A 23,712-nucleotide genomic window follows, 5' to 3' on the forward strand; every position below is an offset into this window, starting at 1 on the left:
CACTCCTTCCCAATTACTGGCAAGATGGAATGGTGTATGATACTGCCAGTTGAGGGGGGGGAGGTTATTCAGGATGTTGGTGATTTTGTCCTCAAAGGCTTGTGCTAACCGATCACAGAGAGCTTGTGAAGCCGGAATGGCATTTTTGGTACAGCCGGGGTGAGCCAGGTCCTTTACGATCTTAAATAGGGCCTGGGATTTGTTAACCGCTGCCAGCAAAGATTCTTCTAAAAATCTGGATTTAGCCGACTTGATCTGGGTCTTATAAAGTGCCAGTGCTTGTCTGAAGAGGACCCTATGCGATTCCAGGTACTGTTTCCTCCAGGTTCGCTCAGCCCGTTTACATTGTAGCTTGAGTTGCCGGAGTTCTTCCGAGTACCATGGCATGGCAAGGTTGGTCCTATCTTTGATTTTCCGCACCGGGGCCACAAAATCCAGAGCAGTGGAGATTTTCTGACAGTCTCATAGCTCTCGTCCTCGTTCCCTCCCAGTGCAAAGCCATCCGGCAACAGAGAAGGCAGAGTGGCTTGTCTGAGGAGTCTGGACCACAGTCTCCCCGTTCTAGTGCCCACTGCACTCCCTTTCTTCAAAGAGGTGCGAGAACACGAAAGGGAGAACTGGACCAGAGCATGGTCCGTCCAACACTGCGGCAGAATGTCAAGAATGGAGGTACTTCTAGCATCAGCAAAGAGTAGATCAAGTATATGACCCTTTGCATGGGTTTTAGAAAGTACTAGTTGTTCTAGCTCCATATTGAGACAAGCTTGTACCAGTTCTTCGTAGGCCGACTTAGTTGAACCCTCTGCGCACAGATTGAAATCCCCCAACACCATCATCTTTGTGTGGGAGTGGGAGAGATCGTATACCAGGTCAATAAGCTCCGGAACGGCCGCAAGCGGGCAGGCTGGAGGTCTGTAGCATAATAGACCTGTAAGTAGCACACCTCCCGGGTCCTTAATGGAGAAGGCCAATATTTCGCATCCAGCAATAGCCTTGACATTATGCTGAACGAGATGCAGGGTCTGTCTAAAGATTATGCCAATGCCCCCTGCTCTACCTCCCGCTCTAGGAGTATGCATTATTTTAAAGCCCGGGGGGCACGCTGACCCCAATTCCACAGAGCTAGTAGATGTTGTCCACGTCTCTGTCATAAAGAGAACGTCGATATGCAGAGACTCTATAAGTAACGCAATCTCGTCGCAGTGTTTGACGAGTGAGCGCACATTCAGCAGCCCACAGGACACCGCAACCGGATGCTTGCTGGAGGAGTTGTCCTTTGGATTGTTGACCGGACCAGAATTGCCATTCTTGTCTGGCAAGAGGGGTTGTGGGGTTCAGGAATAGGGACACAATGTAAAGCTGTGGCTTATATCACAACCTTCCCTACTATTTCCGTTATGGTGCAATAGTATGTGGGAAACAGATCAGGTAGGCTAGAAGTGCTGCTGCTATTCAACGGGTCTCAGTCGTGAATAATACATCTCGTTTCTCTAATGAAGAAACCATGTGCTGCTGTAGATCGTATGCTCTGCATACACTGCCTTCTGGTGTTGAATGAGGATATTTGTATTTTGTTTTTCTCTGGAGAAGCCTTTGGTCACTATCTCGTGACTCCTTCCGAGATCCACAATGTTACAGACTCAAGCTCTGGGAACGTCCGTAACGTTTCTGTGGGTTCAGTTCTAGTCGCAGAGTATCCTGATCTGTTATTGGAAGAGTCATTGAGGGGAGCATCAGTAAACCTGTTGATTTGGTCACAAACTGCATCTAAGCGGTTCCTTTCCATGACTCTGTTCGTATCAAGAATGAATGTTGATGAAGGAAGGGAATGGATAATATGCCTTTTCAGTTCTGCCCAAAGTGTAACATCAGATAACCCTGGTCTGAAAACCACCATGTCTGAACTTTCTGTCTGTCCCCAGAACATGACCCGCTCAGCTTGCCAGACATTGATAAAGATGATTGGGTATTGCAGAGAATGCTGCTGGGTTTGCTACAAGATGCATATTTGAGACCCTATTTATTTGCCTGCTACAATTTGTGCTCTGATGAAGGACCAATGGGTATGTCAGATGCACAGAAAGAAACTGAGGTCCTCTCCTCGGAACACTCTGTCAAGGAGCAGCCTGCACGTAACCTCAGGGCCCTTAGGGACTGGTGGCTCTGCGTGTCGTCATTTCTAAGAACCAACATAAAAAGTGTTTCAAGTAAAGGGCAAGCACTGCTCCTGAGGATGTCTAATGTCATGCCCAGAGCTACACACACCTCTTCGATCTTTGGGTCCATCTTCTGGCACTAGATTCTATTGGCATCAGAACACCCCTTAGGCCTCAGATAAGCCTCTACCAAGCGGCTCTAGACCTCTGCATTAGCTAAATTGACCAGGAGTCGCCGATCACCCGCCTTCATAGTCTAAATCTTTCTTGAGGCAGAAACTGGCTGTATTTAAAAAATACAATAAAAATGATGCCAAGTGCAGAGTCTAGTAAGCTGACCTGCTTCGTTTAGCTTTCAGAAATCCCTCACATAAGGCACTGTAAAATATTAAGTCACCCCTGCACATGGCAGATCCCTACTCAGCCTCCACCTGTGGAGGGATACATCACAGCAAACATTGGCCAAGAAACAGACTCCCTTTCCAATAGCAGATATCTGAGGATTTGGAACTAGTTAATTGCAAAGAGGTGCAAAGATAAGGCTACCGGTCCTATACCACACCCGCCTCCACACTCTTCCCCAAACTCTACCACAAGCACCCTGCACCACCAGTGTCACCTTGGGAGTCTGTGTCCCATACCATAAAAATTCCTAGCAGGGGAGTCTTTGACCCTTGGAACCACCATTATTCATCTAGGCGGGATGTGATCTGTGGCAGGATTATAATGTTGGCCCAAGAGGTCAGTAGCCTGGAACACTGTGATCAGTGCATCACTCTCTCTGCCTCCCACTTCCTGCCCAACACTACGGTGTACCATGCAGTGATATAAAAGACAGCAGATCACCACAAGGTAAAGCTCCATGTCGTAGAGAATGAGTGGAGACCCTTTCAAAACAGAAAGGTCTGTCTAGTACTTACCCAGTGATGGTCTGAGTGGGCGCCTACAGGGTCAAGAAAATGTATGCATCTTCTCAAGAAGACCCTATGTACATGAAGGGAGGTGTACCACTGCAATCCTTGGTTGTAACTAAGGACAGCCTTTTCCAGCCCACAGAGGACCCGTCGACCAGGAGATTAAAAAAATCCGATAGAGATTACTATCCGCAGATTCCTTAACGTAGAATTATCCCCAGGCGTGAGACTGGATCTGGAAACTTTTTGCCCAGCTTCCCTGCACGCTGGGGGGGACGGCATCACGTGACTCCGCCCAGGCGTTGTCCGCGTACGTGACTTCAGCGAGGTCACAGCGAGGTCAGTGAGTACCACCCCGGCGCGCCTACGTCAGTTTTTTCCTTTTCCGCGTGCAAAGCGGATCCGGTTCCTGCTCCGGGCCAGTTTAGGCCTTTCCCTTTTCTATTGTGTGTGTTTGTGGGAACAGTGTGCGGATGTCTTTGGGCTTTAAGATGTGCACTTCGTGTGGACGCCTTATGTCGGTGACGGACCCTCACCTCATTTGCATGTGATGTTTGGTGAAGGATCTCTCTATCAATCAATGCATTTGTAAAGCGCGCTACATACCCGTAGGGTCTCAAGACGCTGGATAGGGTGGGGGGGGGGGGGCTGCTACTGATCGAAGAGCCAGGTTTTAAAAAAATTTTTTTTTTTAAAACCTTTATTGTACAGAAGGCGCTCACAGATACGGGCCTACAACCCTCCGGGCCGGCCACCACAATAAAGAGACATACGAGGCAATACAGGAGAGACAACAGGATTTCTAAATAGCTCATATGAAAGGCAAAAGCAACAAGTCTTTGAGTCGCCATCACGGACAGGATAAAAATAGGTTAATTTTATAATAGAAAAAGGGTGTCACAGGATAATGAAAATCTGTAAAGTCCAGAGGGCCGTGGTGGGCCGTGAGCAAGCCGAAGTCCCAAATACAGGAAAAGACCAACAAAACAATACATTTTGGCAAAGGCAGAACGTGAGTCCCACATCAAGAACAATCACAATCGCTGCTCAACACCCACCCACCACTACCAGGGCACATAATAATAAAACAGCGAAAAATACGCTTACAAAACTAAAAGCCCTGCAGTACAACACCCAAGGGGGAAAAGAAAATGGGGTGGGGAAAGGGAAAAAAGGGGAGGAAGAGGACATCAAAAAAGGGGGAGGGGGAAAGTGAGGGCGCAGCGTCAGTGCACGCCCCCCACGGCTAACAAAGCACCCAATACCAATTCGGCACATGGAACTAGTGGCAACAGGAGAAATGAATGCGTAGTAAACCGGGACAGCAGACATACCAAAAGGGCCATGCCAGCACAAACACCCCGGGGGGCTACGTGCCGACACCGCGCCACGAAATTAGGGGATACATAAGAGCCATAGAACCAAAAAGAGGAACCGGGAAAGATACAATAAACAGACCCCCCCACCACCCCGCACAGCCCACCCTGCACCCCTGCAGAAGGCTTTGGCCTACCCCCCAGCAGCGTGCCTGTCGCCCTAATTAGAACCCGAAATATAGAGAAATATAAGAAAGAAAGAATCACTTAGATTAAAAAGGGGGGGGGAGGGAAAACAGGGAAAAAACAGCGGGAGAGGAGCCACATAATCAAAACCCCTTCAGCTCCCACCCCCCCCGCCCGAAAATATTCAGGACCCACGGGAAGATAATAAACACACGGAGAAGCTCCAGGAACGTAAAGATGTATCAAACATAATTATACAATTATGAACAGATCACCCAACCATACCGCAAAATAACAGTCCACGGAGGCAAAATCAGCTCAACCCTGTCCTCGTTTTTCGCAAACTAATCTTCCAGCGCACCAGGAACCAGATCACATAAAACAGGAGGTGAATAACAGGGAGTCGAATCAAAAATACACTCAAGTTGTAGCGATCGTGACCCGGATCATCCAGAAAGTACAGTAACCACTTCAGGCAAAGCAGGCAAAGTTCCGATGAAAATACGGAGAAAGCCGGTCCAGCGGCACAGTCACAGGATCTTCGTACGGCCATGTGAGGCAAAAGAGGTAAAGGAGACCCATCGAGGTCGGTCCAGACGGGATCCAGCCGGGGAACCTCCGGAGCAGAAGGAGGCACAGGACGAAGAAGGGCAGCGGACCCCCGCACATCCACACCAACAGCAGCCTCCAGGTCCACGACCCCAAGGAAAGTTCCAGTAGCACACAACAGAGATGAGGCCGCACAAACCGAGGGGGGTCCGGCAGACCCAACAAAGGGACCCCCCTCCAGGATAGCGGTCGGGGCGGTCATGTGTGCCCCCCAGGAGCGCAGGGCGGCGAGGATGTCGCGAAGCGTAGGCTCACCTTTACAGCATTCAGCAAACGTGCCGCGCGGCGGGCCCGCATCGCTGGTCCCCGCAAGGCCGAGAATCATGGGGTCGGCCGCCATCTTAGAAGCCCGGCGGGGCCGCTGCGAACACCGACCCCCGCCCGGATATCAGCGAGGCAAAACAGGACACCGGCAACCACCTGCGGAAGTGCCACCAGGGCAGGAAGGGGAGCCACCAGAAGAAGGTGATGCGCCGGCACCCCACACGCCGCCGGCACCGTTCTCAGAGTCCGGGCGGAGGAACTCAAAAGGGCCGGGCCGGAGAACAAAGGGGGGACGAGCCAGATGTACGGTTAACCCCGTCCATGGAAGACCGCTCCCCAACACAGGCAGCAGGACCGCCGGACCAGGCCCGGGAGGCCGCAAGCGGTCTATTAGCACATCGGCCCTTCCGACCGACTCCACACCACCACCAAGGGCTGGCCACCGCGCCTCGTCCAGCCCGGGCGCCGCTAAGGAGTGCCAGGCCCGGCAGCTCCGGAGGCCCCGAAGTAGACAGGGGCGTAACTCAGGATCCGCGGCACCCAGGAATCACCGGAGCAAACGGTAAGTGCCTGTAAGTTATCGTCGTTCCGCTACACATCGTGGAATACTTCCCGGGGCAGGATGAAGTACAGGATATTTGTCGGAGACAGGAGAGTGATCGGAGCCGAGCTAAAACGCGGCCATCTCGGACGCGAGCTTGGCTCCTCCCTCGAAGAGCCAGGTTTTGAGAAGTCTTCTGAAGGCCAGCAGGTACTGGGTCTGTCGTAGGCTGGTAGGGAGAGAGTTCCAGGTCTTGTCGGCGAGGTAGGAGAAGGATCTGCCGCCGGCGGTGGTTTTCCGGATACGAGTAACTGGGGCGAGGGTGGCAGAGCGGAGGTTGCGGGTGGGGATGTGGAAGCTGAGTCGGTGGTTGAGGTATGTTGGTCCGGTGTTGTGCAGCGCTTTGTGTGCGTGGGTGAAGTTTGAAGGTGATTCTCTTGTTGACTGGTAGCCAGTGTAGGCCTCTCAGGTGGGGTGTGATGTGGCTGCGTCAGGGGACGTTGAGGATCAGTCGTGCCGAGGCGTTCTGGATTCGTTGTAGTCATCTTAGGAGCTTGGTTGTTGTTCCTTAGTAGAGGGTGTTCCCGTAGTCGAGTCTGCTGGTGATGAGGGCCTGGGTGACGGTTTTTCTCGTGTCGGGAGGGATCCATTTGAAGATCCTGCGGAGCATTCGGAGGGTGTTGAAGCAGGACGCGAAGACGGTGTTGACTTGCTTGGTCATGGAGAGGGTGGAGTCGAGGATGAACCCCAGGTTGCGTGCGTGGTCGGTGGGTTCCGGGGCTGTGCCTAGCGATGTGGGCCACCAGGAGTCGTCCCAGGCTGATGGGGTGGGTCTGAGGATGAGGACCTCCGTCTTGTCTGAATTCAGCTTCAGCCTGCTGTCCTTCATCCAGTCGGCGACGGCCTTCATTCCTCTGTGGAGGTTGGCTTTGGCGGTGTGAGGGTCTTCAGTGAGGGATATGATCAGCTGGGTGTCTGCGTAGGAGATGATGTTGATGTTGTGCTGTCATGCGACGTGGGCGAGGGGTGCCATGTAGATGTTGAACAGCGTCGGGCTAATGGCGGATCCCTGTGGGACGCCACAGATCTCAGTGGTTTTTGAGCAGAAGGGTGTGGGAGGCGGACGCTCTGGGTTCTGCCTTAGAGGAAGGATGTGGTCCAGGCCAGGGCCTTCTCTTGAATTCCGGCGTCATGGAGGCGCGCTAATAGGGTGCGGTGGCAGACTGTGCCGAAGGCAGCTGACAGATCCAGGAGGATGAGGGCGGCTGTTTCTCCTTTGTCCATCAGGATTCTGATGTCATCGGTGGCGGCGATGAGGGCGGTCTCGGTACTGTGGCTGCTGCGGAATCCGGACTATGATGGGTCCAGGATGTTGTTGTCTTCGAGGTAGCGGGTTAGCTGTTTGACAATCTTCTCTGTCACTTTCGCCGGGAACGGGAGCAGGGAGATGGGCCGGAAGTTCTTGAGGTCCTGAGGTCCGCCTTGGGTTTCTTCAGGAGGGCGATGATCTCGGCGTGCTTCCAGCTTTCCGGGAAGGATGCTGTCTCAAAGGAGATTTTGATTGTTTTCCGGAGGTGGGGTGCAATGGTTGTGCTGGCTATGTTGAAAACGTGGTGTGGGCACAGGTCGGATGGGGATCCGGAGTGGATGGAGTTATGGTTTTGATGGTGTTTTCGTCGCTGACGTTGGACCAGGTGGTCAGGCGACTGGTGTGGGTGGAGGTCGCGCGGGGATGGTGGTCTTGCTGGTGGGTGCGGGGGTGTCGTAGTTGAAGCGGTCGTGGATGTCGGTGATCTTGCGGTGAAAGAAGGTGGCCAGGGAGTCTCAAAGGTCTTGTGAAGGTGGGATGTCGTTGGTGTTGGAGAGTTCTTTTACGGTGTTGAAGAGCTCTTTGGTGTTGTGTGCGTTGTTGTCTAGGCGGTTCTTGAAGGCGGTCCTTTTGGCGGTCCTGATGAGTTGGTGGTGTCTGCGTGTGGCGTTCTTGTGGGCTGTGAGGCTGTCTGGTGATCGGTCGCGGAGCCATTTCATCTCCAGCTTCCGACAGGTGTGCTTGGAGGTCCGGAGGTCTTCGGCTCCACTGATTGCGAGGCGTGCCAACAGTTAAAGCCGAAGTCGCGGCAGGAGCGCCGGATGAAACTTCTCTCGGCTTGCTTGTCCAGATCGGCTTTGTCACCTCTATCAGCTTCTGCGGAAGGTTTTCGAAGCAACCATCGTAGTCTGCGTCTTCGTCCCTCTCCTATGCCGCAAGAGCGTCGCTCCCCTGTCGGTAAGTGTCTAAATTTGTCATCAAGGGCTGGTTTCCGCCTGTTGGGGGCATGGGCTCTGCGCGGGTAATTCGGCCCCGCGTATCGTCCCCCTATCCACCGTTTTCCTGTGAGGGGACGTCGAGAGCCGAGATGGAGACATAAGCGGCGGCTTTGCAGGCCTCGCTGGCTTCTCCTCCTTCCCCATCTTCCCCCTCCTCCTTCTTCCCCTCCTGGGACGTCGGCGGATCCCTTGCGTTGTGCGGGGCCCTCCGCGGCGGCTCCAGCGCCGACTGGCTCTGCTCCAGGCTTGGAGGATGTGGTGCTGCTGGGGTGTGGCCCTTTGGGGGTCCCTCCTTCGGACCACGGTGCCTCTGCCTTGCCTCAAACTCCCGCGGGAGTCCCTGTGGTGTCGCGGGAGGTCGCCGGGGCTCAGGTCGCATCCCCGAACCTCTCTGGGCCCTCTGGACAGGCAGTGACCTTGGCTGAGGTGACGCCGCTACGGCGCCGGCAGCTGCTGGCCCTGGCAGCGCCACAGTGGTCGCCGGACCCCCCTCGTCCCGTCATGGGTCGAGGCTGGCGGGGGAACCCTTGTCCCCCTCCGGGCCCCTCTCGTCCCTCCATGCAGGCGGCTGCCTCGTCCAAGGTCGAGTCGGCCTTGACAGCACCACATGGGTTGGCAGACTCCCCTCGTCCCATTATGGGTCGAGGCTGGCGGGGGTCTCCTTGTCACTCCCTGGGTCCCTCTCGTCCCTCCAAGCAGGCGCCTGCCTCATCAGAGGTCGAGTCGGCGCCGTCCATTAGCCACCTCTGCTCTGGCCCAGCCCCTGTCCCCTTTGTTGTGTGGTGTGGAGGAAGCCTGTCTGGCGTCTCCCTTGGCTCCGGACGATGATGACGTCCTGCCTCGGGCTGCGGACTCTACGGCGCTGGACAGGCGTCGGGTCGCGGACTCTAATTCGGACGCCCCCTCTTCCCCGGAGTTTGGGCGCCTGCTGGTGTCGTCCTCGCCGGAGACGGGCTGCCGTGTCGCGTCGACGGCTCCTCGCTGTTGCTGCGGTTTTCACCAGAGGAGCCACAGGTCCCCCACTCCTCGGTCCCTCTTTCCACTTTCTGGACCTGGCCCTTGCCCTCTCTGGTTGGCTTCGGGGACGGCCGCCTTAGCTTGTGTCCACGGCTGTGGGTATTTTGGGCATGGGTGATCCGGCTGCCCACTTCCCCGCGGATCATCTTTTGGAAGTTCTCCACCAGGGCTCTGGTGGGAGTGAGATGCTGCTTCCCTTTGAGGGTTTGCTCCATTCTTAACTGATGGGGACTTGGGGGCGCCCGGCCACGGGGGATCCGGTACCCCAGCACCTTCTGCACCAGCATCTTCCAGCACCGCGTGACCTGGTGTCTTTCCCTCCACACCTCTGCCTCAAGCCGCCTTTTGCGGACTGGCTTTCCCTCCCTGCCATCGCTGTTGTCTCCACCATCATGGGAGGCCCGCTGGCTAGACTCTTGGGGTCGCAATAAGTGCGCCTCGACCAGTGCGGCTCTACAGGCCCTTAACACTTCGTATGTTGACTAGGGCCACCTCTTGTTTGTGGAACTCGGCTGAGTCCCTGGGATCCGCCGCTTCATAGGAAGATGGTAGGGTGATTTGCGGCACCATGCATTGGATGGCCGGGAGCTGGCGCCGTTTATTCTTCGCTCCGCTCTGGACATCTCGGAGCTGCTTGGTTGTGCCATGGCTTCTTCGGTTGCCCTTCGCCGCCATGCTTGGCTTCGGGACAGTAGTTCCTCTTATTCTTTTTCCCGTCCTCAGTGACCTGTGAGTTGATCTAGTTCTTGGAAGTGTTCTTCCTTTTGGGCAGGTCGCCCTAGTTGTTCTGTGTGCTTCGTGGCCACTCGAGTTCTCCTTGTTGAGGCTGTGGTTCTGTTGGCGGCTGGACGGCCCTTTTTCACTGTGTTTTTTTGCTTTGAGTGATCTGCACCAGTTAGGCCATGAGATTAGGCATTCTGTTTTTTCTCTTTGGCTGCTTGACGAGCCTTCTGCGGGGATTTTTACCTGTGGTTCTTTCTGTGTTCTTCTGCTGCCGAAGTTTCTTCCTAAGAGGGTTTCCATGTCTTGGGACTTAACATACCCTATGTGGGGTAGTGGTAGCTGTTATATAGCTTGTTCTATGCTGGGGAGTTGTGGTCGCCTGCGGGCTTCTGCTCTCCAAGGCGTTTACGTACGTTGCAGGTGCAATTCCCTTATTGCTGGATTGGAATGCCTTGGTGGCACCCCGGGGTGGTCTTCTCTGGGGTCGCTGCGCTGTTCGCCTGGTCTGCCTGCTGTCTGCGGCCTGGCGTCGTGGCTCTGGTTCTACTTCCTTTTGGGTCGTGTGTGCGGGCCCCTCTCTGAGGTGTGTCCTGGCCCTTCTTCACCTTCATGTTCTCTGTCCTGAGAGCTGTGATGGATTTGGTGTTCCTCCCTCTTTCAGGCGCAGCCTGCCCGGTTTTCCTGGGTGCCCCGGGCTACTCTTTCTGCTTCCGGCTGCTTGTTGCTGTTGGTGCATTCTGTCTGGTCTCTTCAATTCAATTAATTTATATAGCGCGCTACATACCCAGAGGGTCTCAATGCGCTTGAGGAGGGGTGGGGAATTACTTGTCGAATATCCATGTTTTAAGTTGCTTTCTGAAGTCTAGGTGGTTCTCAGTGAGGCGAAGGTGAATGGGAAGTGAGTTCCAGGTTTTAGCCGCCAGGTAGGAGAAGGATCTTCCTCCCATGGTGGTTTTGTTGATGTGAGGTACAACAGCAAGGGCTTGGTTGGAAGAACGTAGCTGGCGGGAGGGGGTGTAGAAGGAAAGTCGTGTGTTGAGGCATTCGGCTCCAAGTTCGTACAGTGCTTTGTGTGCGTGGGTTAGGAGGTGGAATGTTATCCTCTTATTGACGGGGAGCCAGTGGAGGTTTTTCAGGTGGCCAGAAATGTGGTCTTTACACGGGATGTCTAGTATGAGTCTGGCTGATGCGTTCTGGATGCGTTGGAGTTTTTTCTGAAGTTTTGCGGTGTGCCGGCGTATAGAGTGTTTCCGTAGTCCAGGCGGCTTGTAACCAGTGCGTGGGTGACTGTTTTTCTAGTTTCGGTGGGGATCCAGCGAAATGTTTTTTTGAGCATGCGGAGAATGTGACTGAAGGAGATATGTGTGCTGGAGGTGAAGATAGGGTCGAGTGTGTGACCTGCGTAGTGAGTGGGGGTATTAACAAGTTGTTTGAGTCCGAGGTTGGCAAGATTATCCAGAAGGGTGGTAGTGTTTCTGTCATAGCTTTTTTCCAGGTGAAAATTGAGGTCTCCCAGTAGAATGTAGTCCTCGGAGGGGAGGGCGTGTGGGGTGATAAAGTCAGTGATGTCTTCACTGAATTGTGCACGGGGTCCTGGTGGTCTGTAGAGGAGGGTGCCTCTGAGTGTGGTCTTGGGGTCGGTGTGGATCTGGAAGTGAAGGTGTTCGGCGCTAGCGAGGTTGGCGTCTGAGCTGGTTGAGATGCGGATGGAATTCTTATGGACGATGGCGATGCCTCCTCCTGTTTGCTTGGTGCGGTCCTTACGGATGATCTTGTAGCCTTCCGGGATGGCAATGGTGATGTCTGGGGCTGAGGAGGCGTTCATCCATGTTTCTGTTAGGAAGGCGACGTCCGGAGAGATGGTGTCTAGTAGATTCCAAAGGTCGATGGTGTGTCTGTGGACCGAGCGGGTGTTGGACAGGATGCATTTTAGGTGGTTGGAGTCAGGTCTCTGTTTGGTGTTATTTGATGAGGAGTTGGTCTTGGTGCCGTCATAATTGCAGGAGATGCATGTGAAGGGTCCATGCGTGTGTCCAGGAGCGGCTTGGGCGCAGTTGGGGAGTCGGCCGGGGTTAAGGGCTAAGAGGGTGGAGGCGTTGTATGTAATGCGGGTGGGGTGGGTGGTACGGGGGCCAGGGGGTCTGGCTCTGGGCGCGGTCCAGGCGCGGACGGGCGTAGACGGGCTTACCTTTGGCGCACCTTCGGCGCGGCCGCAGCGCGTGGACGCTGCGCGTTGGGACATCTGTCTTAAGTGGATAGTGGAGGGGGCGGAGCGTGGGAGGGGCAGCTGGGAGGCGGGGAGCGGGGAGGAGGCACGGTCCACGAGTGACCACACTCAAAATGGACGGAGAGGAAACGAAACTGGGACCACAAAGGAGCAGACCAAATAAACACACAAACAGGCAATGCAGCGCAATATAGTGTGCTGAGAAATGAAAATCAACGATACCAGGCGCTATGGTCGCTGGCTGTGGTGGGCTCAGCTGCCTTCTTCACGAGGTGTGTTCCCTGTAGGCGGGCTAGCCTACCTCGTCTCCTTAGAGCCTCTAGGTTGATCTTCTTCCTCTTCCTCTTCCTTGCCTTGGCCTTGGAGGGAGGTTCTGTTGCCTTGTATGGGCGTGAGGTGCTTCGGCCTCCCTTGCCTTGCCCTTGTTTCATCTGAGTGTGAACGGTCTTCCTCTTTCTTCTTTTCTTCCCACGCCCCCCTTGGGGCTGGTGGTGTTCTGCTTGTAGGGGTTCCTCTTGCCTGGGGGGATGGGGCTCCTCGTCCTGTCCGTTGGTCTATTCCCCTGTGGGACCCTCTGTTATGTCCAGGCTGATGGGGTCCTCCTGAACACCCTCCTTCCCCGTGGGTATGGCTAGGGTATCTATTCTATGTTAAGGAATCTGCAGCTAGTAGTCTCTATCAGATGTAAGAATACTTACCTTCGGTAACGATGTATCTGGTAGAGATGGTTTTAGCAGCAGATTCCTTGACGGCCCGCCCTTCCTCCCCGTTCTGCGAGGACCCTTGGTTCATCTTCTGCACTCGCCTCCGGTGGGTGGCTGCGTCTTGTGAGAGTGCTTTCTTTCGCTCTTTCTGACAGGATGATTTGTCCTGTTTCTTTGTTCCTTTCCCTCTCTTTGGCACATTGGAGGATGGGTTTATAGGTACTCCTGTGCCCCTCTGCTCTGGTTGCTCCAGGATTGGAGCGTGCCTTCACTCTTCCCTCCCATCCCTCTCCCCTTGTTGCTAAGGGTTCTGGCCCCACTGATATCCTCTGGGTCGGGGTCATCTGGCCGTGCTCTTGTCTTTTGTTATTAGGGGGGGGGGGGGGGGGGTAGCACTCTGTGCTGGGGTTGCCTTGGAGGTTTGTCGTTCCTGCTTGTCCTGGAACTGGTTCCCCTTCGTTGTTCTTGGTGGGGGTTGTAGTCCTGCTGCATGTTGTCATGACATTTTACATATGTTCCTTGTCTCCAGGGGGGCTCTCCATGTGGCAGGGTGGCTGCTCAGGGCTATGCTCTGTTCTTTATTCCTTTCCCTGCTTTTGGGTACTGCAGTGTCTGACACTGCTCCTTATGGTGTTGTTCGTCACCATTCCCATACTCCCACAGTTTTGTCTGATGGCTCCGCGTTGTGGCACAGATAAGTTCTCCGAAGAAAACTGACGTAGGTGCGCCGGGGTGGGACTTATGTGACCTCGCTGACGTCACATATGCGGACGACGCCTGGGCGGAGTCGCGTGATGCTGTCCTCCCCGGTGGTGAGTGGAGAGATTAGCATGCTGATGTGAGGGAGGGGTGCACCTTGGACCTGAATAGGGCTGGGCTTTCCCCACACAATGCTGGCTCTGCCCCCTGTGGTGCAACTGATGACCCTAGCCTAACTAGTGAATAGGAAGGGTGGCTGAGCACATAAACAGTGCTCCAAAACCAGCTGTGACTGTTTTTTCCCCCACCCTGAGACAAACTAATTCACTGTATAAAAAGGGGCTGTGTCCCCTTACAAAATGTTCTCTTCCTGTATCCTTTTGCTGAGGGGGGCTCCTGCTGGGCGCCAGGAGGACCGCCACTGGGGATTGCCTCCCTGCCTAGGAGGACCCTGTGAGCTGGCTCTGGGCCCAGCCTTGCCCCCCTCCCCCCACCTCCTGAAAGACTTGTTGCTGGATTTTGATGGCCTTAACTTTGCCCTATAGCGCCTGGGAGTGCTTGATTTTCCCCCTAGCGCTTGGGAGCGCTTTATTCTCACTTCAGCGCCTGGGGGCGCTTGAATTGCCGACATTTTACGTCCTCGAGGGATTCCCCGGTGTGGGGATCCCCATTTGTGCCCCCAAGCGAGTGCCCACCTCGCATTTGTGCCGCTCATGGCATAATTTAGCTAGCGGGTGGCCATCCCGCTTTATATTGAAATTAAAGAGGGAGCCAACCCCTCGTGTGGCCCCGTTTTATTATTTTACTCGAGGGAGCCTACCCCTCGTTTGTGCCAGGATAGAGAGAGGAGTCTCCGCCGCCGCCCGGCTAACCCGGAAGTCGGGCGGGACAAGCGGGACGACAGGAAGCAGACGGGAGCCCACCCTGCGCTCCTGCATCAAGAGAGAAGGCCTCGGAGAAGTGAAGACCCGCCGACTCCTTCCTCCGCTTCCCCCAGTCTGGGTAAGCCAAGCAGAGACCGCGACTGAGGAGAGACCCGAGGAGCAGGGGCTCTCCAGCCAGCCGCCGCAAGACCGTGAGTGCACCCGAGAAGGAGAGGGGGGGGGGGCGTCGGGGCACATTGCCGGTGCCCGCCCCTCCCCTCCAGAGCAGGGCCGTCATGTCGGAAGGCCCGTGGGGCCTTACTTAATCCCGAGTCCCCCAGGGAGGGACTCCAACGACCGGGGGCCTTCTTGTTTGGAGCCACGAGGCTCCGGGTTCATTTTGTGTATTTCGAGTCCCCCCACGAGGGACTCCAACGAAGGGGCCATATTTGTTGACGAGCATGAGAGGCTCCAGAGCGCCCCAATTGTTTATTCAGAGCCAGAGTGGCTCCTGGGCATCCTAATTATTTCGAGTCCCCCGAGAGGGACTCTGACCGCATCACGGGGGCATTTTATTTGAGCCCTAGAGGCTCCACCAGTTTTGGGGCATTTCGGGTGGTAGAGCGGCCTTGGCAGACAGCGGGCCGCTCCCCTCACACTGGGCACGATTCCTGAAGAGTCCCAGAGAGGCTCAAGGGGGCATATTTGTTTTACGAGCCCTGAGAGGCTCTGGAGTGCCATTCTGTTTGTTTAGAGCCACGAGGCTCTTGGGGGACACGAGTGCTTTGGCCAGAGCCTGCGAGGCTCCAGAGTTAGCCACATCATCTCCACAGCTGCCCAGCACTTAGTGGGCAGCTGCTCCGTTTAGGCCCCTGACATTTGGGACAGTCACTGGTTGTGGCCTAAGGTGATTTCTGTGCAATTGTTCTTTGCTACACCGCTGAATGTATGTTTATGCATCATGTCTTTTCCCTACACCTCTGAATGTTGTGATGCATCATGTGTAATGTTCCTATGCTTATACCCTTAAATGTATGGTGATACTTAGGTGGTTGTTCTCTCCTAGTACAGGTGTTGTTAGTGAGCTCCTGGTTCCCTGCGTAATATTCTCCTAAGGTGGTTAGGGTTGCGTAGGTTGTACTCACCTGTTACCAGTGATTACTGGTTGTGTGCTTTATGTTCTATTTTCTGCTACAGTGATTATTATTACATGTTCTATGTGCTAATTACTATTCCTACAAGTGCTAATTCTACCAAGTACTAAGTCTAAAAGTGCATATTCCTGACAGTGGTCCAGGTGGCCCTGTCTTGTACATATCCCCTGTAAATTCTGCCCGTTCCTGTTGGCACATTGTAAAATGTGTGTTTTTATCTAATGTGTTTGCTACAATACAAAGGCTATTTTTATACATAACCTTGTGTGGAGTTTCCTTTGTGGTGAGCCTTGGGTGTTGCTGGGTGCACGCGCAAACGCTTAACTCGCATCGCCTCCGGGTTTAGCCTTACTGCTCGTGTCACGTTACCAAGGGGGTGAGCAGGGGTTATCTTTGTGTGTAACTCCCTTGCCCTGACTTAAAGTGGTGGTCTCTGACTGACTTTGGCGCAAGCCCTGGCCAGCCGGGGATCCCATCTCTAACACCCTGCAGCCCCTAAAGCGAGGTTTCACGAGCAGCAGACTATTGTGGCAAAGGTAGAGGTGGTTCCTTCAGGATTGCCTCCATTTCCAAAAAGTGATGGCTTCTTGTATTGCAGTAGTGCCTCATGGAAGACTGTATCAACTGTAAGAGTATCTAGCTATGAAATGGTTACAAGCAGAGATTCTATATCAGTGTTAGTAGACCCTAGAATTCAGCCCAATCTCTGCTGGTATAATAAGTACATGTTGCAGAGCAGGCCAGTTCTATACCTCCTCTGCATGTGACCATTACCACAGACTCTTCACTCATGCGGTGGAAAGCACATCTCGACCACATGACTGTTCAGACTTGAGAAAAACAGGCACATCACATCAATTTCTGGAAGTTAACAGCTTTTCAATTGTCCCTAACATTTTTCATCTATGTGCAAAGCAAAACAGACATACCCCCAGATGCGTCAACAACCCATTTTGCGATTCCTTAATAGCGAAAAATACCGATTCGCTATTAAGGAATAGCAAAATGGAATGCATCAAGAAATCACACAAAAATAGCTATTTCTTAGAATTCCTTAATTGTGTCTCGCAAATTGCGAGTCGCAATTAAGGAATACCTCCCCATTCATTCCTATGGGCCTAGAGGCCCATAGGAATGAATGGGAAGACCATCTCCATTTGCGAATCACAATTAGCGAATCGCAAATTGATATTGCAATTTCAAGGGTGCAGGGGTGTCCAAAGGACACCCTGTTGCACCCCTGAAATTGATCTGTGCACATATGTTGCGCACACACATGCCCTTGGGGCATGTGTGTGCGCAATATGAAAAAAGGTTTTTGCAAATTACCATGAAGTTGTACTTAATGGTAATTTGCGTGCCCTATTAGCTAATTCGCTATTTTTAAAACTTTCATGCATTGCATTTAAGGAATCTCAATTTGAGATTCCTTAAATGCAAATAATCTCAATTTAGCGATTTCTCAATTTGCGATTTTTGCATTTGGGATGATGCATCCCAAATGCAAAAATACCAGTCGCAAAGGGGCAGATTCTGAGAATCTGCCCCTTTGCGAGCGGATTTTTGTTTGATGCATCTAGCTGTTAGTAAAGGCAGCCAACATGACTCCGGTGTACTCTTTCCAAAAACAGGGGGCCACTCTCCTCCGCTATCAATGCTAGCCAAAAAAGTCTAATATTGGGTCATAGCCAGAGACATTTATCTCCTAGGGGAGTAGCTGTGTGGGTGATTAAGTGTGTGCACCTTCTAAACCGGGCACGTCAACCAGTGTCTGAACAATCCTTGGATACCTCAATAAATGTAGGTCTGTTCGCCACTATTAAAATGCAAAATGCCCAAACTTCACTCGCATGTTTGAGTGACCAGAATAGGTGAGACAGCCACGGGTTTCTTTGCTGCTGCAAATTGATTCCTATACTTCCTGATTGATTCAGCAACGGGGTCAGCTCAGACATGCAAGTCACAAGAAAATTAACCTAGTGATATGGCGTTTGAGGTCTTAGAGTTTGGTGATTTACAACTGTCTTATGAGTATATGCAAATCTTGCGGGAAGCTCTCAAGCCACCCATGTGGGTGTGCTGCCCCGCAAAATGGAAAGATTTCTCCATTAATGCTCAACTAAACAAACAGTCACTTCAGTCGGTGGTGCAGGATATTGTTTACCTGCTGCACCTACAGAAAGCTAGATTAGTATATTCTAGCGGCTGTGGCAGCCTACCTGCAGACTAGGAACATCACTTCTTTATGACTTAGTTCTTTGGTACGATCTTGGTCGGACTGCCACTGACAGGATGTCGGTGGCGGTCGGACCGACCGACAGCCCTTTGATCCGATCGCCAGATTGCAATTCAGGCGGTCAGACCCTAAATGGTCGGTGAGAAGACCGCCACCCGACAGGATCAGTAATCCTGTTGGGCAGCGGTCTAAATCGCAATCCAGAATGGAGGTGGTTCCAAGGCAGGCACGGCTGTCGGAATTACGATAGCCTTTACTTGTAAAAAAAAAAATTGCCATGAAAATGTTGTCTGAAACTGATTTTGAGGTTCTCTTCCATCCTGGGCCACTGTTAAAAGGCACAGGAGGCACATGTAGTCCCCCCCCTCTGCCCCCCCCCCGCAGCGAGTGCCATGCTCCACATGGTGCATGGAGGTGCTGGAAGTGCTCCTTTACACGGTTGCTTGTGCTGTGGCCCTTTTCCTGGGCCGCATCACAAGCCACCGTGTAAAGGAGACTGCCAGCCCGTTGGTCTCATTGTAATTCTGTGGTCGGACCACCTACTGCTTTTCGGTGGTAGTGGTCAGCAGTTCGACTGACCGACATTGTAGTCAGACCCATATTCAGTCAGACTTCCAAATTTTCCATCCTCTTACCTCATTCTGAGATGCTAGAGGAGACTTCCTCAGGGCCTCATCCTTCAAGGCTCTAGAATATTAACGAATCCTTTCTCGTAAAGGCTTAGTGATACTCCCCACATATACTTTATTATGTTTGCACATGAATATATGCAAAACAAATCACGTGCAGAAATTAATAGGCATATTATAGTGTGAGTGCCTGAATTGTTGTAGTTGAAAACTGTCTATTCAACTACAACAATTTTGGCACTCACACTCATCCTTGAAAGATCGAAGCTCTGAGAAAGTCAGCGGTGAATGTTGCCACATTGGCAAAACACGTGTTCACTACTTTGGCTGCTTGTGTGATTATTTGCACCTGCCAAGGTTTCTTTGGAACTAAATAAAAAAGGAGGAAACTGCATACTGTTGATGACTACAGGACTGGATATTTAGTGAACTTTCTGGTGCTCTGGAAATTGTTTCTATGTCTTCAATTTGCTAATGCTTTTACATAGTTTGATTATTTAATACTTAGGTTCAGCTTCAAAAGAATTGTTGGCACTGCTGCAAGAGAATCACTTTTCACCCCTAAATACCTCAAACTATCTTATTTGGTTAGGAGTTGGCATTGAATTTACTAAAGGGGAAGGGGGGGGCCTGGTCGCCGGGTCGACTTCCCACAAAGTCCTCTCTGTCACCAGGTTCTGCTAACTCTGCATCTAGTCTTGGTCCTTGTTGCTGCACGGCACTAGAAGAAGCATCTTAAAGACTTTGTGCCACCAGCTTGCCCCAGCAGGCTTCTTCAGCTGCTGTGTCCCTGTGTCTCGAACAAGAGGCCAGGCAACTTGCCCTTGAAGTCTCTTGGCTTGACTGGACTCTAGAGACTGCCTCTACTTGACCAAGACATGGCAGGCACAGCCCCTCTTCGCTAGCCGCCGGTTGCAGCAGGTGCAGTCTTCAATGGTGCAACCTCTCATTGCTGGTCCCTCCGTGCTGCAAGGTAGTCCTTCTTCCGAGTCGTTCAAGATCGGAGGTCGGGGTGCCTCCTTTATACTCGGAAAAAGCCCCCAGGGCAGGGTGTGGTTGGTAGCCAATGGCCTTTAGTTTTGCATGTTTTGCTGTCAGGACGTATAAAGTACATGTCCTGCCTGTATCATATGTTGCACCCTTCCTTTAGGACTCGGAAGGCCTGCCAGAGGGGTGATGTAACAGATTTACAGGGGAAATGATGACTTTACCATTGCTTTCAATGGCAAACTCTGGACTTGTTTTACTTGAGGGGCCTTAAGGCTGGCACAACCAGTGCTGCAATCCCTGGGTTACCCATCTAACCTACATGCCCTGGGTACCATATACTAGGGACTTGCATGTAAGTTAGCCATTTCCAGTTGGGTACAGCCAATTCAACATACAATTTATGGCCAGGGCGATGGCACTGAGGTTTGTTTAGCAGGTCTCAGTGCACTCTGAGTCTAATGACAAGCAGCATTAGTCGAAAAACTTGGGGTTGACTATACAAAAAGGCATTTCCTGACATTCTGTAATTGTCACCTAGTGTGTTGCATTAAAAAAAAACATTTTTCTTTTCCAGTAACTGATACTGATTACGAAAATCAAAATATCGTAAATACACCCAGTAAGCACAGCCGCGCCAATACAGAAATAACTTCATCATAAATGCACATTGCCCGTATGCCCATCCTCCTCTGTTCACTATGAATACATCATTCTCATAAGTTACGCCGATGGCGAGAGTGTCTATTAGTCACTTGGTCTGTGTCTGATTCTTTGAGGGGTGGGGTACAAATATTCCCTCTGTATGCATTCCACTTGCCCCACACCAGAGTCCATTTCTTGGGGCATTTTCTGTGGATAAAAACTACCTTCTCTGCCACCATTGCTCTATCTCGGTTTCCATACCACTGCCTAGTGTTGCATGTTTTTAATCCCCTATTGGAAGTGAAGTAAATCCTAGATAAAAAGTGTGATGTGAATTGCAATGGATATGCTGGACCTTAGCTGCAGGATGGATTAGTGACTGAGTGCAGCATACGTTTGGGAGGGGTGCTGAGATAATAACAGGATTCTGCTATTTTTCTTTTAGAGCTGGGGAACACCATTTCCAGCCTCTTCGGTGGAGGTAGCTCTGCTTCTGAAGGCAATGATAACGGCACAGACACAGTTCAGGTAGGCAGCGCACACAAGCTATAAATGTGGGGGATTCAGGGCAGACTGGACGTCTGACACACCAGTATAAAACTGCATTGTCAAAGCCTAGAATAACACAGTACAAGCAGTGTAGAGTGGGACGTGTTGGGCATAACGCCAATTAAATAGTACAACTAGGTTGACTAGGCACAGGGAGGGAGAGCAACCTATGAAGGCTAACTTTTTTTCATTATTTCTATTAAATTTTTTTTAATTGTTGAAATGTCTATTTGTTGGTTATAAGTTTTACAGTTTTAGAGCGGCAATCTACAAGTGCTGGACCCACTGGTGGTAAAAGTGGTTTCCGAGGCACAGGTTTGAAGTGTTTCTTGCTTTATTTCATTGCTTGTTAGGAGTTGCATCTCAAGGTGCTCATTCCAGGCCCCATCAGTGGTAGTGTAGGGAGGGCCTTGACCCAGCCAGTGACCTGCTCCATTCCCATAATTGGGTGAAGAAAAGGGCCTCAACCTCGGTCTATGGTAAACTAAGAATGGCCCCATCCCTTGCGCCTACTCTTAAGGAAAATGGTGAATAGGACCCAGTGAATTGCCCTTTCTGAGACAAGTCTAGGGCTTGAAGCGCTCTGTTCTGGAGGTTGGTTTATCTACTGAATGTCCATGCATTCCCAAGTAAAAATACTGGAGTGTTTTTGAGTGGCTTGAATTTGTTCCATCCTGTTGCAGGAAGAAGAGGAAAGCCAGGCTGAAGCTGGTAGAGAGGAGGAGGCAGCAGAGGAGCAGATTAAAGAGAAAGCGGATTCTACTGGGGAGCAGAAGGATAAGACGACAACTTCCCAAGAGAAGGCAGAGGGAGGGTCTGAAACGGACGGAGAGAAGCCAGCAGCACAGGGTGAAGGGGAGAAGACTGAGCCTCCGGTAAGCAGTGATCTAAGCCATGTCGCTCAATGGAATCACCAGGGTCTGCCAACAGACACCATGTGTCCCTTTGTAATTCCGAGTTTCAATATGCACTGCGCTTCAGCTCTGTTTTGATTCTTTCCACAAGGTATCAAAGACTTCACAATAGACCATGCATTCACACTACTTCCACAAGTAGGCAATATGGGTGTTCTATAATGTTCATGAAGGAACTGAGCTCAAGTTCACAATATGCAGGGCTCTTTCCTTTTCCCTGAAAATGTAATTTCTCCTCTTCCCTGGAAATACCACCAAGTCTGACTTTTTCAGATCTACCCCACCCACCTCTCCCAGGATCAGAGGGATTGCGACTGACCTTTTGTTAGTAGCACCCTTGCTACTTGACATCTTCCTAAGCAACTACAGACTTTGAGCAAGTACCCACCTTGAGGGATATCCCTCTGCCAACCACGCCCTCTGCAGCAAGTTTGTTGTAAACATTGGCTGCAACAGTGCACATTTGGTCCTAAGAGATCTGGTGCATTAAAGCGGTCCTTGTTAGATGTGATCAGAAATTAGGGGTACTATGCAGTTAAATTGCGATTCTCCTATTAACATGACCAGAGAATCTGGATTTCATTAAAGACACGGAGGCTAACATTATGCATTAATCTTTTAATGCCACTCAACAGCCGCTTACATCACAAAGGAATAATAAGAACAAGATGACATCATGGCAACAATATAAGCCGTGTGCTGTAGTAGAGCTGCCTCTTTTAAATGCAGATGAACGAAGATAAGACCAGACAGGCCGTAACTTGGAAAGGAGATGAAGAATGGCTTGAAATCCTTCGTAGAGGAAGAAGGAAGCTTAGGAAGTCGTTAATTTGAATTATCTGCAAACAAAAGGAAGAACATAAAAAAACTGAACTGTAGAGGAACCGAGAGAATCATAAACTTAGCAATTACATTTGAAGTAGAAAATTCGGTTTCGTAGTAGAATACACATTAAAAACTCAAAAGTTAATAATTAAAATTGACCAGAATATCCTCCATCTAAGGGAGGGAAGGGGGGGATAATGTTAGCCTCCGTGTCTTTAATGAAATCCAGATTCTCTGGTCATGTTAATAGGAGAATTGCAATTTCATTACAAGACAGGAGGCTACACTATGCATGTTGGTAGCCCTGAAGAACAGCATCTGAGACATGTTCTATGGGTTTGCAGTAATGATGTGCAAAGGTAGAAGCATTAGACCAGTCTGCACAGTTTAGAATTACATTCAACTTACCACCGGACCAAAAGGATTTCCTGGACATAGCACTCCTTAGAGAGTGAGCTTGGAATTTAGAAAGATCAATACCAGCAAGGCTCATGGCCAACTTGACCCATCTAGTGAAATAGAGCAGGATGAGATGGGTTTAAATGGTTTGACATAGGAGATAAGAAGTTGATTAGTATCAGATGGGCGAAGGTCTTTCATTCTAGAGTCATATTCTTTCATGCAATTTACTACACAGTTTTTTTGCAAAAATCAAAACGAGGATAGAAAATAAAATCAGACATAGTCTTAGTTCTTCTGTGTATTTCAAACTTAACTCCAAACATATCATAACATCTGTGAGATATATCTAGAACTTTGACGTCGGAGACTCTGCGACAAGAAATGAGACATAAGAGAGAGACAAGTTTAATAGAAAGACATTTTCTGTTAAGGAGAGTTATCAGGCCAGGAACAAAACAGGTCAAGCAACAGTTTTACATCCCACACAGATTGATATTTAGGCCTGGGGGGCTTTTAAGTCTGATACTTTTAAGGACTCTACAAATAATAACATTCTTACCTACCGTCTTACCGTTGACAATAGTGTCCTGCGGAAATTGCAGATCTATAGCAGTTAATAGATCTATAGGAGGGGCCACTGTCGAAAAGTTCCACTAGGAAATTGACTATATTAACGATAGGAGCTTCCACGGGATCCAAGTCCCTCTCCAAGCACCAACTAGACCATTTTTTCCAGATGTCATTATATCTGTAGTGTGTACCTGGAGCCCAAGATTCACCGAGGAGTGTGAGAGCAGATGTCGAAAGTCCAGACAATTGGTTAGATTGCCTGACACTTTCCAGGC

General features: G+C 51.2%; 1 protein-coding gene across 7 annotated transcripts in view; it reads left to right on the plus strand.

The window, feature by feature from the left end:
* The window catches only part of HYOU1 (hypoxia up-regulated 1), a 231,065-nt gene that overhangs the window by 105,533 nt on the left and 101,820 nt on the right, over nt 1–23,712 (plus strand). For all 7 annotated transcript variants that reach the window (XR_013608815.1, XR_013608816.1, XR_013608817.1 and 4 more), the window contains exons 16-17: nt 20,623–20,705; nt 21,410–21,601. Coding sequence is in view for 4 of the 7 variants with exons in the window: in XM_078682202.1 (XP_078538328.1) it covers nt 20,623–20,705; nt 21,410–21,601 (275 nt within the window). In the remaining 3 variants the exon portion in view is untranslated. The remainder of the gene's footprint in view (nt 1–20,622; nt 20,706–21,409; nt 21,602–23,712) is intronic.

This window comes from Lissotriton helveticus, chromosome 3_1 (genome assembly GCF_964261635.1).
Source record: "Lissotriton helveticus chromosome 3_1, aLisHel1.1, whole genome shotgun sequence".
NCBI classification, from domain to species: domain Eukaryota; kingdom Metazoa; phylum Chordata; class Amphibia; order Caudata; family Salamandridae; genus Lissotriton; species Lissotriton helveticus.